The sequence below is a fragment of the Mus musculus genome, chromosome 9 (genome assembly GCF_000001635.26).
Source record: "Mus musculus strain C57BL/6J chromosome 9, GRCm38.p6 C57BL/6J".
NCBI classification, from domain to species: Eukaryota; Metazoa; Chordata; class Mammalia; order Rodentia; family Muridae; genus Mus; species Mus musculus.
In genome coordinates, this window is record NC_000075.6 from 13,779,624 (window position 1) to 13,798,021 (window position 18,398).

The 18,398-nt window shown below is 38.7% G+C and overlaps 1 protein-coding gene across 19 annotated transcripts in view; it reads left to right on the forward strand.

Annotated features, from left to right (window-relative positions):
- Positions 1-18,398, forward strand: part of Mtmr2 (myotubularin related protein 2) — a 61,637-nt gene that overhangs the window by 32,364 nt on the left and 10,875 nt on the right. For 13 of the 19 annotated variants that reach the window (XM_011242621.3, XM_006510676.4, XM_006510677.4 and 10 more), the window contains 8 exons: positions 2,654-2,759; positions 6,229-6,304; positions 8,958-9,052; positions 9,417-9,527; positions 12,356-12,457; positions 13,526-13,609; positions 15,614-15,763; positions 16,335-16,523. In XM_011242621.3, the coding sequence (XP_011240923.2) occupies positions 2,654-2,759; positions 6,229-6,304; positions 8,958-9,052; positions 9,417-9,527; positions 12,356-12,457; positions 13,526-13,609; positions 15,614-15,763; positions 16,335-16,523 (913 nt within the window). Of the gene's footprint in view, positions 1-2,653; positions 2,760-3,982; positions 4,088-6,228; positions 6,305-8,957; positions 9,053-9,416; positions 9,528-12,355; positions 12,458-13,525; positions 13,610-15,613; positions 15,764-16,334; positions 16,524-18,398 lie in introns of all 19 variants that reach the window. The other 6 variants (XM_006510683.3, XM_017313693.2, NM_001373876.1 and 3 more) reach the window with 1 other exon arrangement.

Here is an 18,398-nt window from a genome sequence, read left to right on the forward strand (position 1 = left end):
ACTTCTAATAAGTGTGTAATTACTGAATCAGGTTTTTCAGAATTTAAAGCAGTTGCCCATTGAAGTCCTGAATATGTATCTTTGGCATGGTGTACATATTTTAATTTTCCAAACTATACAAAATGAAACACATCTATTTGCCAAAACCCTTGGGTACTTTTTGGGTTACTCTGTCAGGTAATAGAGTTTTGTTATATAAACAAGCAGGACATTTTCTTATTATTTCCTTGGCTTGTTGTCAAGTGATAGAAAAATCCTTTTTAAACCTTTGCTGTTAACATGGTATTCCTCATGAAATCCTGAAGCTTCTAGCAACTACTAATAGTTGATCAATTTTATTATTGTTTTGTGCTAGAGGGCCTGGTATACCCATATGGGTTCTGATCTGTGTTATATACAACGGATAGTTTCTGTTTCTTGTAACTTATAGTTGACTAAGTAGTGAAGTTAATTCGGAATCATCCTGAATAAGTTCAGCAGTTTCTGTATGCAAAACAACTCTTTCTGCATATTGTGAGTCAGTTAATATTCTGCACAATCGGGGGCTGGAGAGATGGCTCAACGGTTAAGAGCACTAACTGTTCTTCCAAAGGTCCTGAGTTCAAATCCCAGCAACCACATGATGGCTCACAACCATCTGTAATGACATCTGACACCCTTTACTGGTGTGTCTGAAGACAGCTACAGTGTACTTACATATAAATAATAAATAAATATTTTTAAAAAATATTCTGCACAATCTAATAATTCCGTAAGAACTCATATGACTTTGATTTTTGAACTGAATCGTAAAGTTTCTGAGCCATTTTACTTGCTTTTGCTCTGACCTATAGCCTGCTTTTCCTGATTGATTTGCATCAGTATAAAATGCAGAAATTGGAATCCCTTTATTATATCAGGGGCCAATTAGTTCTTTATATAAATTGAAGTTGCTTGCATTTTGGGTATTTGTTGTTAATTTCTCTCCTGAAGATTACTTCAGACTCTTTGCCAGCATTCATTTTCTGCCCATAATGAAGTTATCTCAGCATTAGTAAAAGATACCACAATTATAATTGTCCAAATTTCATTTTTCCTTTCAGAATCAATCCAGAAACCTTTTCTATATAGGTTTTTAAATTTTTATTCTGTTTGGTACTAAAAATATTAAAATATAATCTCTCTGTGTAAAGATTCCTGTGGGAGAATGAGTAGAAAGCAAAATTACCAAGATACAGGACATCTTTGGATTAAGATGATCTATATGTTCATCTTGTAATTTCTTATCAGAGTCAATTCTTTTTTAGCTTCAGCTGATAATTTTCTTGACTATTTAGGTTTTATCACCTTGTAAGGTTGTTAGCTCTTGAGTAGTTAATCCATTTGTGGACCTTAGCCAATTAATGTCTGCCAACAACTTTTGAAAATCATTAAGAGTTCTTAATTGGACTCTTCCAACTTGTATCTTCTATGGTCAGATCTTTTATAGACTTATTTTACATCTTAGGTAATTAGTAGACTCTCCTCTTTGTATTCTTTTTAGGAGTAATTTGTAATCCCTAGCAAGTCAAAATTCTCTTTATTTCATTAAACATTTTTCAAAGGTATTTATATATGAATCAGCGAGTAAGATATCATGCATATGGTAAATTATGGATTGAGGAAACTACTTACAAATTATTTCTAATGGCTATTGTACCAAATATTGTCATAAGGTATTCAATATTTCTTGTGAAATATTGGCTCTCCAATGGTACCTTTTGGTTGGCATAGAGTGGTTAAATGTGGGCACTATGAAAGCATATCTTTCTCTATCTTGTTCTTGTGAAGAAATTGTGAAGAGGCAGTCTTTTAAATCAATCTCTATGATAGGCAATTCCTTGGGTAACAATGAAGGCTATGAGATTCCAAGCTGGAATGATTTTGCTGATTACTTTTAGATTCATCAACATTCTCCATTTGATAGATTTGTTTTTAATGACAAATACAGGAATGTTCCAACGGCTGGTGGTCTCTGCTATGTGTTGACCTTTCAGTTGCTCTTGGACTGTCTGTTCCAATGCCTGGAATTTTTCATTTGTCATAGGCCTTTGCTCTACCCAAACTGGTTGGTCAATCAGCCATCTTAGTGGTAAGGTTGTTGGTGGATTTTCGGCAGTGGCTCCCCCAAATAAAGTTGGAGAGGTTGCCTCTGCTGTGTCTGGTTTATGGACTATTTGGACAGTCTCAGACTGTTCTTGATAACATTTTATAATACATTCATCAGGAACATCCTTTATTTTATGGTTTGTCTCTCAAGTTGGAGGAATGCTAATCCATTGCTGTAACAGATCTCTTCCCCATAAATTCATGGCTGCATCACCCACAAATGACCTTAATTTTTTTATTTGACCTATTTGCTGAGCCATCTCACCAGCCCCTCTCCATGGATGTCCTTTAGATGAATAAATAAATAAATACATGGATAAAAGGAAGAAGCTCATCCAAATTATGTTTTTGACTCTGAAAAAACAGAATCTTCATTTTTTTCTGTCTTTCTAGAAGTCATTGAAGAGGCAACCCAGAATCTGCTGACAATGCAAGTTGTAAAAACTATTGGAGTTATAAATCAAACATTTAAAATTGTTCTGCAAAGCTTCATTTTCCAAACATACTGTGCTTTTGTCTTTTGTAGTGCTTCTACTTCTCATTCAGAGAACTCGGTGCATACCAAATCAGCTTCTGCTATATCATCAGATTCCATTTCAACCTCTGCAGACAACTTTTCTCCTGACTTGAGGGTATGTATATTGCTTGAACATACTTAGGATATCTGTACTGTTCAGTATCTTCCCAGCCCTATCTGTAGAACCTGTAATAATGAAGTAGGTGATAACAGAAAATCCTCAAAGCTCACACTCATTTCTTGTGATGGTTTATATATGCTTGTCCCAGGGAATAGCAGTATTAGAAGGTGTGGCTCTATTGGTATAGGTGTGTCACTGTGGGCGTGGGCTTTAAGACCCTCATCCTAAAATACCTGGAAGCCAGTAGTCTTCCACTAGCAGCCTTCAGATGAAGATGTAGAACTCTCAGCTCTGCCTGCACCATGCTTGCTTGGGTGCTGCCATGCATCCACCTTGATGATAATGGACTGCACCTCTGAACCTGTAAGCCAGCCCCAATTATCCTTATAGCAGTTGCCTTGGTCATGGTGTCTGTTCACAGCAGTACAACTCTAACTAAGACAATTCTAGATAAGGCCAGTAAATTTGAATGTTTATTTACTATTTTAAAAGGTGAATGATTTCATTCCTTAAGTTAGTACTTTTAAATATTTTGTCTAAAGATAATATTTCCTTTATGATATGGTTTTTCTGATTAATTCTGTAGTAACAGGGAATAATAGCTAACATTCATTGAAAATGCACTATAGCCAACCATTACTCCAAGTGCTGCACTTAAATGATCTCTTAGAAGACTTCTAGCTTAGTCAGTTCCACATAATGTCTCAGATTAATATGCCCATAGTCTCGTAGCTAATATTGTACTGCACTGTACTTTACTGTATTGCTGTATTAGTCAGAGTTCTCTAAAGGAACAGAGTTGATAGGATGAAAAATGTATGTATAAAGGGATTTATGAGAGTGTCTTACGGGCGATGATACTAGTAGTCCAATGCGGCTACCTCCTGATGGAAAGGCAAGGAATCTGGTAGCTGTGCAATCTGTAAGACTGAATGTCTTCAACAGTCCCCATCTGGTACTGGGATTCCAGAGGATTTGTAGAGAACTGCTGTCTTCAGTCTGTGTTAGAATCTGGAAAAAGTAGATTTTAACAACAGTGAAAGACTGTCTCATCATCAGAATAGATAAACTTGCCAGCAAGAGTGAGAACAAGCAAGCAAAAAGCAAAAGCTTCCTTCTTCCCTGTCCTTTTATGTAGGCTGCCAGCAGAAGGTGTGGCTCAGATAAAGGGTAGGTCTTCCCACTTTCAATGATCTAATCAAGAAAATCCCTCACAGGAGTGCCCAGCTGCTTGGGTTTTAGTTGATGCCAGACATAGTCAAGTTGACAGCCAAGATTAGCCATCACACCAGTGTTCTATCCTGTTGAATCCAATTCTATAGGTAAGTCACATAAGTGTTAGGTGATGGATCATCCCTACACATCTCAGTATCTTTAAAAGTATTCCACTTTTTTGAATTTGTCTCTCTTCTACAAAGTTAACCACATGAGTGAAGCACTGTAGCACTTAGTATATTTGTGGATTCATCTGCTTTTCTTCACTTACCCATGAATGATGGAAAATGCATTATTGTATGATATTAATTCTACCCTTTCTTCAGAGTTTCTTTTTAAATAGTAGACATTCATTTTCAAGGTTCTGAAAGACAGGAAGTTTAGGTTCAAATGTTTGCAGCATATTCTTTCTGGTTTCATTTAGACATTTATATGTATAGGAGAATATAAATATCTTCAGTAATGAAGTGATTTGTTGTTGAGAATTTTTGAGAATTATTGAGACTATTTTTTTTTCATTTTAATAAATACATGAAGACAGTTTAGGAATCTATGAAGGTTTTTAAATACTTGTTGTTATCTTTTGTGTAATATTGGGTTAAAGACCTATCTCCAGCTCCAGGGCTTATCTTCATAATCTGTGTGAGTGCACTGCCCTATTCACAGTGTCTTCATGGTTAGCATTGGAAGCACACGTGCATTCAGGTGTAACTTGGTGCTAGTAACAGTGGGTGTAAGTCTTGCTGCTCTCCTTATTAATGCTAGCAAATATGTGGCTTATATCTATTTTTGTCTATTCTTGGGTTAAACTAAAGTAGGACATAAGCTTAATTTTAAACTGTTTTGGTCTGCTTGTAGTCAGATCTTACTACTTAAAAACAGAGTTGGTTCAAAATGTAGGTTTTTGTAGTTAAAAACAAAATTTATCTCTACTGTCACCATCGCATAGCAGTTCTCAACCTTTGCGTTTACATCATGGGTCATAACAGTAGCAGAAGTACAGTCATGAAGTAGCAGCAAAAGTAACTTTATCGTTGAGGTCGCCACACTATGGAGAAGTGTATTAAAGGGCAACATTAGGAAGGTTGAGGACCACTGGCATAAACCCTTCTCTCATTGTATACCATATATGTCACAAATAATAAGTGACGGGCTCACAATTGCTCATAATGAGGCCAGAGTGTTCATCAATAACATCAAATGTTATTATTTATCATTCTTATTAGGTCAGCTTAATTTTAGATCAGTTTCAAGTTAAAGAAAAACTGCTTAATTGTTAGTAAAGAGTTCCCATATAGGTCATATATAGTGTCTTATGCTATTAGTCTACTCTAGTTTGTGTGTGTGTGTGTGTGAGAGAGAGAGAGAGAGAGAGAGAGAGAGAGAGAGAGAGAGACATGTAGTGAACTAGTACTTACTCCCATTGCTAAAGTCTGCCTTGACTCATATCTGCATAGTTTAGCTCAGTGTCCTCTGTGCTACAGGATCTTACCCAGAGCACTTGACAGCAGTGTCAATAATGCATTCCCAGTACTGTCACAGTTCGAAGACTCTTGTTCCCAGTGACTCTCAGTTTGAAGAAACTGACCTGATACTCTGTAGGATATATACCATTTTGCTCATTGTCAAACTGGGTTGAGGAAGGGCCTCAGAGATGAAGTGCTGTATCCTCAGCCTTGTCAAGGTTATGTTCTCTCACCATGGCTCTTCACCATAGAGTTCACCTTGACTACTTACTGGTTGAGGTGCTCAGTTTATTTAAGGTAGAATATTCTGTCTTGTTATATTCAATCTTGAGAAGAAGTTGTTCCTGGCAGCCCATCCTTGAGAGAGAGCTGACCTGGGGCAGAACATCTGCGCACATTCTTTGGTGTTATTAATGTGAGATGATCTTCCCTGCCTTCCCTTGTACAGTCAGTTACTTTACTATTTACGTCATAGTGGGCCTATGAGTATTAGTGTACACTTTAGGGTGACTCGTGCTCTCACTGTAGAAGCTCCCAGTGGGAAGATATGCAGTTTTTTAGTGAATGCAAGATTTTATAATTCTTAGGCATTCAGGAAATACTTTAGAAAAATGGCAGTTTCAAGTTGTATGTGGCAATACTGAAGTTTCTATAATTTGATTTAAAGTTAGTGTGGTAAGATTATAATTTCAGATAAAAGTAAACAGTCTAAAATGAAATCTGAATGAAACAAAAATAGCCTTTGAATAAAAAGTGTTTGTTTCTTGCATATCCCCATGCAGGTCCTGAGGGAGGCAAACAAGTTAGCAGAAATGGAGGAACCAGCCCTGCTTCCAGGAGAGAACATTAAAGATATGGGTCTGTAATGTTTTTTGTCTGCACAGCTGTTCATTCTCCTGTAGTGTCCAGCCTGTGTTCTGCAAGCCGAGACCCAGAGCTGTTGGGAGTGTTCCTGTCTGGATGTTGGGAAATGTACAAATTCAATGTTATTCTCTTTAAATTGTTGCTGAAATCCGTGAAGAGCAGTTTTATTATTTGAATTACATCATTTAGCCACTGTGTTGGCTAGCTAAAAACATTAAACAAGTGATTTTTATTAAAGTACAGCACTTGGGAGGCAGCGTCTTATTTTCTACTTTTTGTAACTTTCTTCCTTGAATAAGTTCAGGTTATATTTTGGATGAAGTCTTTGATGTTCACTGCAGAAGAAGTACCAGTGTGTGTAAACAAGGTTAGCGGCCTAGTGCAGTCAGTAATCAGGAAAGCTGTACTTGGTGTTTTTGTTTTATTATGCTTGTTCACAAAACAAATATTGGTAGATTAAGGAGTAAAACATTGGGAGGGTGAAGAAAGTGGTTTCTTAGCTAAATAAAGTAAGCATCTTCCATACATTATCACCATGGATGCTGTGATGGGAATAGTTACCGTGATGATGCTTAGGATGATACTGTAGGAAAGACACTCGCTTGCTTTGGTGGATGAAGAAACTATAGCATTGGGAGCTTTTTAGCTAATAAAACCACAGCTCAGCCTATAATGGTTTCTTTCTGCTATTCTAAGATCAGTGCCCTTCCCACTTCCATTATAGTGTGTAGACTTACAAAAATCTTCCATTGGCCACTTTCCTTCACTATCAGCATACTCTGGGACTTCACCCACAACCCGTGCTCTGGGACTAGGTTTCTTTATTGCTTATTCTTTCAATTGCTTATACCTCATTAGTCTGTTTACCCACATATGGGTTCATGAGTACAAATGTGTGTTTCAACCTGAGCCTCCACCTTCCTGCTTGCAAACAACTAACTCTGTCTTTGAACCAGGCCTAACTATCCCATGCATCCTATTCCAAATGTTCTTAGCCTCAGATTCACTCTTTATCTTGCATTTTCACCTTCAGGGGTTCGCTACCTCTGCTTCTGCTCTTTTTTTTAACTGTTCTCTTGCTTATAACACTTGGAGGTATTTGAGTATATTAATGAAAAGATACTAGGAAGGACTTGAAGTGGACACAGTTAATAATGATAAACCTCATGAGTGTTATGGCCATAGCATATACATGCCCATATACACATACAAATAAATGTAATAAGAAGCCCAATGGTGGTAGAAGCATTCAGTGAATGCTGTGGGAATTATGGCCTGGTTTTCCCATACTTCAGTTACTCAACTTTAATGAAGGAGTCAGATATTAAGCAGACTATGCTCTGTTAGTGGGTTAGCTTTGCTAAGAGATAGCCTAATATTCATGTTTTTAGCCAGGAGAACTGGGTTTGTCTTATAATAATTATTGGTTCTGGAATGCTGAACAGTTCATTTTACTTTTCTGCACATTGATATTCTCATCTAAGTTATTAACAAATATATTCATATATATACATACATATACATATATACATACATAATATATCTGAGATACACACACACACATCTGACTGAGGCTAAGTTAAACATACACAGGTAAAAAGTACTTCATAAAGTAAGTACTAGGTGGCCAGTGTGGGCTGGTTCTGCCCTTTACTCTGCTCAGAGTGCTGCTAGTCAGTCTCTTTTTCTCCCTGGTGTGAGCCAGGTAAAAGTCTCTCTCTCTGTCTGCAGTGACGGAGGGTATAGAACAAAGCAGAGACAGGTGTTGGTAGTGGTGATTGCTTGCCTCTTCTCTCCTTTTCTGGGAGTGAGTGAGTACAAGAAGGACATCCCATGGTGGCTGTAGGAGAAGAGTACCAGCTGCTTTTCCTGCAGAAGAAAATGGGGTCTGACATCATCCAGAACCATTTCAGTGACACTGATAAAACTTTATAAATTAAGCTACAAGAGCATAACAGAAACAAAATCCGTCTTTATATAGTGATGGGCTTATTTAATTTCAGAAATTTCTAAATGAAACAAACATGCATTGGAAATCGATTTAAGAAAATGTACCTCACACTTCCTAGGGGATGTGGAGTTTAGAGCAGCTGTTAAAAGATTGGTCTCATTTCAAATCCCATATGACATCGTCAGCCCTTCAGATTGATTAATATGAAACCAAAGTCAGGAAGTTTTAGTGTCTTAGAGATTGTGTAGGTTTTTACCTCCCCAGACTCCCCTTGGAAGTTTGTAGCATCTTGTGGCTCTTCAGAATTGACCTGCATTACTTTGGGGAAATCTGATATTTTGCCCTAATAATGACATGGAGGGAATTGATACTATTTTAAGATTTAAAAACCCTGCGTTAGCTAGGTGGTGGTGGTGCAAGCCTTTAATCCCAACAATCGGGAGGCAGATGCAGGCTGATGTCGTTAGTTCAAGGCCAGCCTGGTCTGCAAAGTGAGTCCCAGGACAGCCAGGGCCACTATAGTTCTTAGATTAAGATAAAGTTGGAAGTTTGGATTAAGCCTCTGAGGGATTTTTTTTAACCTCATTTATTCTGTGATTTGTTACAATTAGCCAAGCAAATTAATTTTATAAAATGTGTAATCTGTTTTCAACAGCACATAGTATCAAGTAAACTATGGCCATTTTGTCGTTTCAGCCAAAGATGTGACTTACATATGTCCATTCACTGGTGCTGTGCGAGGAACGCTGACTGTCACAAGTTACAGGTTATATTTCAAGAGCATGGAGCGGGTGAGGCTTCTTGGGATCTGCTTCTGTCTGTATTTGTGTTTGGGATATTTGCTTACTTCTGGTTAATTGACTTATTTATTATTGAGACATAATCATTATATAGCCATAGCTGTCCTATAACTTGCTATGGGACCAAGCTAGACTCAAACTCAGAAGTCCTCCTGCCTCAGCCTCTAAGGCTAAAGGTGTGCTCCCCCACTTCCAGTTCACTGCCGGAAAGCATTGACTGGAGATTCCTGGTGAAGATTTTTTAACATTTTGGGGAAACAGGTGTTGGAGATCGAATCCATGATCCTGTTCATGTTACTCAAGCACTTCACAGGTTTTTTAATTATAAGTTGTGTGTTTTCTTTTCATCTTGCAGGACCCCCCATTTGTTCTAGATGCTTCTCTTGGAGTGATAAGTAGAGTAGAAAAAATTGGTGGTGCATCTAGCCGAGGTGAAAACTCCTATGGCCTGGAAACTGTGTGCAAGGTAAATTTTACAATATTGGTGTGGTTATATTTGCTCGAGAAAGCTGTTAACTAGAACCTTTTCTTGGAAACGGGTACAAGTGGATTATATAGTAGAAATGTATTCTTATAGTGGTGAATATTATTTGCTGTTAAGTCACATGGCATTTCATACCAATACCTAACCAACCTTTTTGCACATCTCTTCTTTGTTTGTTCTAAGACAAAGTCTCTGTCCTGGAACTTGCTCTGAGCAGCCTGGCCTCCAACTCATAGACTGTCCACCTCTGCCTTCTGGGATGTGTGCTGCTACCGCCTGGCTTGTACACATCTCAGTTCTAGACCACATGACTTCTGTCTCATTCTCTCAGTGACCTAAGTACAAGAGACAGTTTGTGTAGCATCCAAAATGTTTGCATGTGTTAATCTTAAAAGTTTGTTGGGTCTCATGTGAAAATTACTGACTTAAGAACTGCTAGTTTCTTTATGTCAAGAAGGTCCTGAGTGTAGTGGCTGTTATCTATGTATATAGAAGTGTACCTTGCTTCTTGGTCATTTCTCTTTCGCAAGAAATAGTACATAAAGTTTTGGGCAGGCTGACTTTTGGAATAGTTGTAGATATGTTTTGTGTGGACCTGTACCATTAGAGTTGGGTCTTTGCTGGAGAGAGGTTAACCAAAGAGGTGATGGGAATGTCTTTACTAGTCATAAAGATGCTTACAGGAGGCCACAGTATACATATGTGTATTTTCACAGAGTGATACAGTTGATACTCATTTGGCTCAGATTTGCAATAAGCTATTTTATTGTTATTGAAAGTACACTATGTATTGCCTCTGTGTGTGGTTTTTCAAAATTATCAAGGGTGTTCTATGCCCTAAATCAGAAGAACACGTTTGTATATTTCTGACATGAGAACTATTGAATAGCACTACATTCACGTTTTGTGGTTTCATTGACAGCACTGTGTCATACAGCCACACCAACCTTGTAGCCTGGCTGAAGGTTCTTTTAGCCTAGTCTTAATTGCTAATATGAACTCTCAGGTCACATAGTAAATGTTTCTATATATTGCTTGGCATATAGATGGATCGCAGAATGGACACCAGTTATAGAGGCTGCAGTGGATTTCAGGAGCTTCATAAGTCTGTGAAGAGAGTCTGTGTCTATAGGTAGTAAATCAGACCAGTGCTGGAGGGAGCTAGCTACCACTAGGTGTGAGGCCAGCCAGCACAGGAAGTGAGTCTGAAGCAAGGGATGACCAGTTAGATTCAGATGGGAGAACACACAGGCAGTCAGGAATTGAGAAGGCTAGCTCAACCAGAGCTTCAAGAGCAGTCGGGGAGTTCTTAGCTGTTGACACACCAGGTTTCAGATGATAAGGGAGCTATGGGGTCCAGATGAGGGAGTTGTATTTTCCATAGTCTGGTGTGTCTGTTAAGTTCTTGGCCTTGGTGTAAGATTTCAATCCACCATGTGCCCTTGCAGTATCAATTCAACACAGTGAACTATAGAGTAGTGTCTTTCTACTCTCAGAAGTAAACCATTGATCCTTCTCTACTGGATGGATGGGTGGTGTATGACACATAGTATCATTTCTGGGTGCTCTCCTCCTCGATGCAGTCATCTCTTTTTTTTTTTTTTTTTTTTTTTTTGGTTTTTCAAGACAGGATTTCTGTGTAGCCTCGGCTGTCCTGGAACTCACTCTGTAGACCAGGCTGGCCTGGAACTCAGAAATCCGCCTGCCTCTGCCTCCCAAGTGCTCGGATTAAAGGCGTGTACCACCACCGCCCGGCTGCAGTCATCTTTCATTCCTGGAATGAAGTCTAAAATTGCTTGTAAAATGGAGTGTCATTATTAAAAACAAGCAAAACTGTTTATAAGTATATATTTCATATTTTACAGTACTGAGTAACAGTAGGACACGGCCTAATCTCAACAATAATGAGATTGTAACAAAGTAAACTCAACTTTTTTTTTTTTTTTTTTTTTTTTTTAAAGATTTATTTATTTACTATATGTAAGTACACTGTAGTTGTCTTCAGATACACCAGAAGAGGGCACCAGATCTCATTACGGGTGGTTGTGAGCCACCATGTGGTTGCTGGGATTTGAACTTCAGACCTTCGGAAGAGCAGTCGGGTGCCCTTACCCACTGAGCCATCTCACCAGCCCCTAAACTCAACTTTTGCCTAGGTTAAAATACTTAAATAAAAATGGAGACTTCTATTTTATGATGCTGTGGCTACTGACGTCACTGCCTGAGCCTGAGAAACGACTGAGTACACAAGTGGGAGTCCCTGAGATCCAGCGTAGGCTGAGTTGGGCGGTGATAGGCAGCTAGCAGGCATGTCACTGAAGTGCAGGAAGGGAAAGGCAGTTAGTCCTGTCTAGCAGAAGAGACACGAAGTGAGCCTTAGGAAGCAAGAGTGAATAAGAAATGATTGCTCTACATGATGGAAATATAATAACAGCTGATTGTGGTTTTTATTTTTAAAAATTAGGTTCTGGGAATTGTATGGTCCTATGCTTTTGAGGCAAGCACTTTACCTACTGAGCCATCTCTCCTGCCCAGAAAAAACAAATGTTGATAGTGGGCGTGTGCCAGTACTTCTGTCATTTCCTTCTCCGTTGGCCCTGCTGAGCGAGGGAGCACGGGAGGATTTTCTGCCGTGTAGTAGAGTGTTCTGGGTTTCTTCGCTCCCAGTGAACCATCGTTATTTTTTTGCTTACAGGAGCTGTTTTTGTATTGTAAATGCAGATCTTCCCTTTACCCAACATTTCCATGTTACCTCATTTATTCATTAAAAAGGAACAAAGTGATTTAATTAGATACTATATCTTTTCTAGGATATCAGGAACTTGCGATTTGCTCATAAACCGGAGGGGCGAACAAGAAGATCCATATTTGAGAATCTAATGAAATATGCATTTCCTGTGTCTAATGGCTTGGTAAATGTTTCTCTATAATCTGTATTGTAATTATTAGTGTGGACAGACTCAGCTAAGTTGTCCAGATTCTCCCTTTTCTGTTCCTGATTTGGCACTTAGATAGAGGTTATCTTGTGTCCAAGGTCCATTTCAGTAATGACATTCTATAAGTACATGTTGATTTCTTGGGAGGTGGAAAGAGTGAACTAGAGATTGAACCCAGGGCTTCACACATGCTAGGCAAGTGCTGTACCAGAGTGGTTTTCTTTATGTGTCTTTATTTGAGACAAGGCTGCTTCTCCTGCCACAGCTCCATGAGGTCTGGATTTCAGCCTGTATCACCATCTTGGCTTATGTAATATTTTTTATTGGATGTTTCTATGATAAAAGCTTTATGTAGTTTTCATTAGAGTTTGAAGTCTCCCTGGGTGGGAGCTGGCATTAGGACTAGGAGTTTGGGACAGTTACTAGTGAGTATTTTAGCTGTGCTAGATTCTCTCAACTGCATGATAGCATTTCACCTCCATGGCAGCCATATTCATTACCATGTTAGAGCCAGAATGGAGATGGCAGGGAATTGACCCAGCACTGGAATTAACACTGGATTCCTCACTTGAGTTGCAATTATTTTTTTAAACACCATAGTTTTTTTTCTAGTTACATGTTTAAAAAGCTTATATGCCAATGTATAAAAAGCTTGTTCAGTGTATTAGAGCATATAGTATGGACTTTAGAGCCACTACTGCTGCTTTCTAGTGTTGGACCAGTTATTTCTGTTGGAAAGCACCTTCTTGGAGATGCCATTCATTACTTAGAGTGAAACCTACAAAACGTACCAGAATATTTAAAAGAAATAGGTTAGCATTTGGTAAATTTTATAAGTGGGTCTTGTGTTTTCTTGTACTTTTTAAAGCATATAAAGATATTTAGTGTTGTAAATAAAATAGTAATTTCAGTCATAAAACTATTTAAAAGGGACAATAGAAAATATTCTTGCAAATAAGTAAATCAAAACAGAAGTATTGCAGGGACATATTTCTGATTCAATACTTTCTTTAATGTCCTTTTTAACTGCTGTTTATTTTGTAGCCTCTTTTTGCTTTTGAGTATAAAGAAGTATTCCCCGAAAATGGGTGGAAACTGTATGACCCCCTTCTAGAGTACAGAAGGCAGGTACGTGCTTTTCTCTTCAAGCTTTTGTGTTCTATGTTATTTTCATGACAGTTGATCAAAGTAAGGAGTTCTTTTCAGTGTCTCTTCGTTTTGTTTTAACTGGAAGCTAATCTGGTTTGGTGGGTTTCTTTTCATTTCCTTTGAGTTGCTTTTTAGAATACACTAGTGATCCTTTATGAGTCTTTATCTAGCTCATAAGTATCACTTTGTTTAAAAAAATGTTTGTTCACTATAAAGTTGAAAGTGGGATCAGTATGTGTAAACTTGTCGTAATATCATTCATTTCATTTTTTTCATTTTAGGCATTCTATAATTTATGAAATAAAACAGTAACTGTACTGCTTCTAATTTGAGTTCTATTCTTCACAGAGGATAGAGAGATGCATTCCCTTATGCTAAGGGCAGCATGTGACCTACCTTAGTTAGTACCCTTACTTTACTTCTTAACTTGGTGTCTGTGTGGGTGCTTGTAAGGATTGAGTTCATGGTTTCACCTGTGCTGGGCAAACTCTCCTACTGAGCTCTGTCTCCCTGCCACATATAGATCAAAGTTTAATTACTGTTGATGGCTTCTCAGATAGGTCCCACTCCATTTGGATGCATTTACATTTGATGAGTATTTATTAATGGCACATGTGGTTTTCTTTGTTGAGGCTCTTTCGTCTGTCTTTTTGAAGGAATCATCTGTTATTTCTTTGGTATTGTTACTGCCTGTGCTGCAGTAGGGAAGGTACTGACTAGTTTCTCACTGATGATGTCATCAGGATTAGCAGTGCCTGCTATGTCACAGACTGTGTCTGTTGAATGAGTGAGTGAAGGGAGGCTAAGAGAAGAATTTGCTTAGCGTGTGCTCTGTGTGTTACTAACATTTTGCATACTGGTTTTGTTTACTAAACCATGTGGTAAGCATGGTGTAAAGATACGAAATATCTGCATAGCATGGGTAAACTGAAGCATGCGAAGGTTAAGCTATCTGTCCACGATACCATAGTTATTACTGTGGAAGGTAGGATTTGAAGTCACACAGTGCAAGCAAAACTGTGTTTCAATAGGTAAGTTAGTGGTAGTCTGAGCAATGAAAGCTAACCAGTTTGTACAGTGAATAACATGAGTTAATATCAGATTACTATAAAGAAGTTCACACATAGACATAGAGTAACCCACAAAATTTTAAAGGTAGCTAGAAGAAGTAGATTATCTTGGGCTGGTGAGATGGCACACAAGCCTGGAGACCAGAGTTAATCTCCCAAATGCACATCGAGATGGAGGCTGAAAACCAGCTGCACATAACTCTTTTGGCCTCTAGGTGGGCTATGGTACCTGCCTTTACTCTTCCTGCCCACCTCCCACAATAATAATAATAATGATAATAATAATAATAATAATAGTAGTAGTAGTGGTGGTGGTGGTAGTTGTAATAATAGTAGTAGCAGTAGATTTCTTTTTATTATTATCTTTTAAAGCAAAAGTTTGGCTGGCAGGTTGTTTTTCAAAAGCAGAAGCTAGAGGATTGTGTGACCTGGTTGTAATTAACTATTCTACTTGGTAACTATTTACCAGCAATTATATCCTGCAAAAGTGGAAGTGAAATAAAAACATTTCCTGACAGTGCTAGAAACCAGAGAAAGTTTTAAAGCATGCATACCTATCTCTATATAGCAGCAAAATCAGTCTAATAATGGCCTGAGGGCTCCTGTGAGACCTGGGAGAGCAGATACTGCTATCTGTCTGTTCCCTTCCTCCCCGAGATGTGCCTAGCACAGGCTCACATGCACACTCTGTTAGTATCTAGTGAACTAACAGGCTTACTAATACTACATCTGGTGCCATGTAACTGCAGATCCCCACATTAAAATGTGTCTTCGTAAAATCCTGGCCATCACTATTTGAACAGTTTTAAGATGTGGGTAGTAGAGATAGGTGAAACTGGCTTAGGTGGCTACTGTCCTAGTGTCTGTTATATTTTTAACTCACAGGTTGTCTTGTGTTTTATGTCATGTGTAGGGAATTCCAAATGAAAGCTGGAGAATAACAAAGATAAATGAACGCTATGAACTCTGTGACACATATCCTGCCCTCTTGGTTGTGCCAGCAAACATTCCTGATGAGGAGCTAAAGAGAGTGGCATCCTTTAGGTCACGGGGCCGGATCCCAGTAAGTAGGCTGAGTAGGTATATCCACAGGTCCAAGGTGATAAGCCACAGCATTTATATGTGGATATTACATACCAAGTTAAACTTTGACGTTAAAACAGTATTGCTGGCTCCTAACTTAGACATTTGCTCTGTGTATTGGTTATCATTCTATATCTTAATATATTCTTTAGTTATGGTGAGTCCAAGAAAGTAGGAAACTACATTTTATCATATATAACTATCTCAAAAGAGCAGATGAAATGATTTTAGTTGCAAATGCATAGATTCTGAGGACTTTACAGTTTTATTGATATAGTAATAAAAAAATCAAGCAGGGTTTATTGAGCTCTGTTTTAATGTACTTCTTAAGACAAGACTTCTCAATAATCAGTGAGTTTGATAACAATGTCTGATTAGGAATTAGGTAATTCTCTCTAAAGCAGACTTGGCTAGAAATGAGGGTGGCATGTTTTCCTGGTACCCTGAAGGGTCCTGAGCTTGTCCTGCCAGGCATCTGTATAGAGACTGCTCTCTAGGAGGCTTGGCAGCAGGGACACAGTAGGTGTATGTCACCATGTCCTTTCATGAAGGTTTTATCCTGGATTCATCCTGAAAGTCAAGCCACAGTCACTCGCTGCAGCCAGCCCATGGTTGGAGTGAGTGGGAAGCGCAGCAAAGAAGATGAGAAGTACCTTCAGGCCATCATGGACTCCAATGCCCAGTCTCACAAAATATTTATCTTTGATGCTCGGCCAAGTGTCAATGCGGTTGCCAATAAGGTAAGGTGTTCTTTTAATTAGTTGTCACTAGTATGGTGTTACTCAAGTCAGCTGAGTTTGTCTGTAAAATAGTGGTCAGACCAACAGAGGTAATGACAGAGATCATATTGTGCTGAGTTGATTATGCAAGCTTAATTAAGTTCATTTCTAGCCTTTCCAAGACTGCATTTATTATTCCCTTCTTGTGAGCTAAACTGATAGACTGCATTCAGGCTAAAACTCCAAGTTCATCCTAAAAGATTTTGTAATGCAGAGTTCTTTCATTCAGTGAGTATTTAATAATTTGAATGCCAAAAAATTACAATTTTCAAAAGCAGACTCATAAAACTTTATGCATCATTTGAATTACATCTGTACTCCAACCATCAAGCAAATATCCCCCACAGACAGGTTTTATCATGATCTTTTCTTCGTACCGTTGAACACACTGCTCCTCCTCACCAACAGTCTTCTCTCTTTACGCCATCCTTCTTGATGTTTTATAGAAAATGATGCATAAATGAACCTGATAGCCAAGAAGTCGAATGAGTTCTCCAGCAAGTGCTGATTTTCCTCTCTAAATTCTGCGCACTGAATAAAAGCAGGCGTCAGACTTAGCTCTCTGAGGAAAAAGGACTAGAAGGCAGCGGCTGTGGTAGGCAGTGTTGGTGATCTCGTGTTTGCCTGCGCACCCCTCAGTCTGGGAAAATCTTTAGCACCACGTATGTACTCTGTTGCAGCAAGTGTAGGAGGAGAAGTTTTCACACCTAGATCGTTGTAACTGCTCCAGACCCCATGGAGCCCCCATCTGTCCTGGAGTGGCCACTCTTCTTGCCCTGCATTCCTCACACAATGTTTATGCTGTTACACAGGTGTGCAGCTCTTCACTCCACAGTTTCCACTCATATCCCAGACTAGCATGCTCAGAGTGTCCTGGGAGTCTTGTGTGTGGGCTCCTCTTGCCTATTCAGCCTTCCCTCCATGCTACTGACGACATCATAGTGGATTGCTTTGATTTTGTCCCTGAATCTGAGATGAACCTGAAGTTTACTCAGATTTAGGTTCCATTCATTCTGTGGGCCACTGCTGACCCTTGGATCCAAGTGACTTAGGTTGGCTTGGGTTAAGATCATCATATCCATTGCACAATGTTGCTTCCCATTCACTGATGGCAGTCAGCCTTGGGGCTTTTGGCAGTCTTTCCTGCACTGCCCATATGTGGTATTCTAAGACTTAGTAAAGTAGCTAATCAGAGTTCAGTTTTAAATGATTTTCATGCTTTCTGGTTTCTCATCTAGATGCCTTAAAAAAAACTTAATGGAGAATGTGAGCATTTAGTGTATTCACAGCCCATCCTGGCTGTGGGTTCTGGAGTATTTCTTTCCATCCTGTTTCTGTAGTTTATAAAGTAGCTACTGCCATATGTATTCTGAAGTATTTCTTCCTGGTTCTGTGATGGGACTGTATAGTAGCTACTACATTTTCTGAAATTTGTTGCAACAAAATTGCTTTGCAAGTTTCTCTATCCTGAGTTTTAGAGTTACTTTGTTAGTGACTTTTTATATCCTGCAGCAGTAGCTGGTGCTCTGAGCACATGCCACTTACTCCCTGAGGCATGCTGGGAGACCTACTTCCTCTAGTGAGGCCTCACATTGTAAACATCCTCCAGCAATCTTTTAAATAATACTAGCAGCTAGGGAGCAAGTATACAACACACAGCCTGTGGGTGACATACCATGTTAAACCATCTCGTCCATTCACACTCTTCAGAATTTGTCATCGTTAATAAGTACTATTGACATTTGACATTAAGTTTTGTGACAGTCTTGAATATATATTACTCTGTAGACTAGAAATCTGACCAATTTTTAAAATTAGTTTGGAGTTGAACTCAGG